The sequence below is a fragment of the Penaeus monodon genome, chromosome 30 (genome assembly GCF_015228065.2).
Source record: "Penaeus monodon isolate SGIC_2016 chromosome 30, NSTDA_Pmon_1, whole genome shotgun sequence".
Classification (NCBI taxonomy): Eukaryota; Metazoa; Arthropoda; class Malacostraca; order Decapoda; family Penaeidae; genus Penaeus; species Penaeus monodon.
This window is the reverse complement of record NC_051415.1, coordinates 33,131,566-33,132,797: the sequence shown is the minus strand read 5'-3', so window position 1 is coordinate 33,132,797 and position 1,232 is coordinate 33,131,566. Positions and strand designations below refer to the sequence as shown.

General features: G+C 35.9%; 1 protein-coding gene across 1 annotated transcript in view; it reads left to right on the top strand.

Annotated features, from left to right (window-relative positions):
- The window catches only part of LOC119592427 (ubiquitin carboxyl-terminal hydrolase 16-like), a 48,003-nt gene that overhangs the window by 35,486 nt on the left and 11,285 nt on the right, over window positions 1-1,232 (top strand). The window contains exons 14-16 of the mRNA XM_037941250.1: window positions 366-621; window positions 804-883; window positions 1,142-1,227. Of these exons, the coding sequence (XP_037797178.1) occupies window positions 366-621; window positions 804-883; window positions 1,142-1,227 (422 nt within the window). The remainder of the gene's footprint in view (window positions 1-365; window positions 622-803; window positions 884-1,141; window positions 1,228-1,232) is intronic.

The window sequence follows — 1,232 nt, the reverse complement described above, 5'->3', positions numbered from 1 at the left end:
TTCAATATGACACCATGAGAAATGACAGTGCTAAATGAGTAAAAAAAAAAAAAAAATGTTGGCATATGTATTGAATTTTTTAGATATATGATGGAAGAAATGTCAATTGGAAGGACTGGGTGTATTTCTTAAATTTGGGATGTATAATACTTTTTTTTTTTATCTTGGTAACTGTTATTCCATTAAAAAAAAACTTGGCTGCATCATTGAATTACTTTGATTTACAGTTTTTCATTGTAAGCTTTAAAAGATAGTCAATGACAGTTCTTTCCCTTTTGATTTTAGACACATTAATGTATAAAACATTTATGAATAATTAAGAGGCATACCAGTAAATTAATGATGAAAAATATCTCTTAATGCAGATATGCAAGAAAAGCACACAGTTCCAAGGATATGAACAGCAAGATGCCCACGAACTCCTCCGCTGCCTCCTGGATGCTATACGTAATGAGGAAATCCTACGATCAAAGAGGGCCATTCTCAAGGCCTTTGCTCTCTCGGAGAAGACTGACCCTAACACTGTGAGTCCACGGCTCAAGACCATGATCAAGGGCTATGGCAAGCAGGCAACTCACACCTTGGTTGATCACATCTTTGGAGGACATCTCATTAGCACAGGTGAATTAATGTGGCAATTTTGGTACTTTTTGGTTCCTTTTTATCTCTCATTTTGTTTGTGAGAAGGGCCTGTACCCATGTAGGTTGGAAGGAGCAACTTTTTGCTTTTACAGTTTTGAGAAATGTTGTGTACATTATACAGTAGATATGATTTGTCTCATTTACATCTTTCTCCCTTGCAGTCTTCTGTGAAGAGTGCCATTGGTCATCGCAAGTGTTTGAGCCATTTATGGATCTTTCTCTCCCCATTAATGAAGAGAAAGTAAGTGCTGGATTTTCATCTCATTAGATAAGTTGTAACAGATCCTTTTTGAATATACACCATCTTTGCCATTTTACTGATTCTTTAAATTTACAATGGGGATTTACAATTAGGTTATCTTACTTTACTATGGCTGTTGATATAGTGATTGATATGCTCAAAGTGATATAATTTTTTTTATATGGCAACAGATTCTGACTTGAAATGCTGATATTTATCCCTCAGAAGCTTACTGAAACTAATGTACCTTGCTTGTAGGGTAAACCAAAGAAGGCATCACCTTCGGATGATGAAAGCTTACTGGATTGCTTTGGGAGACAGTCCAGCAACAACAATGTTTCCAAGCACC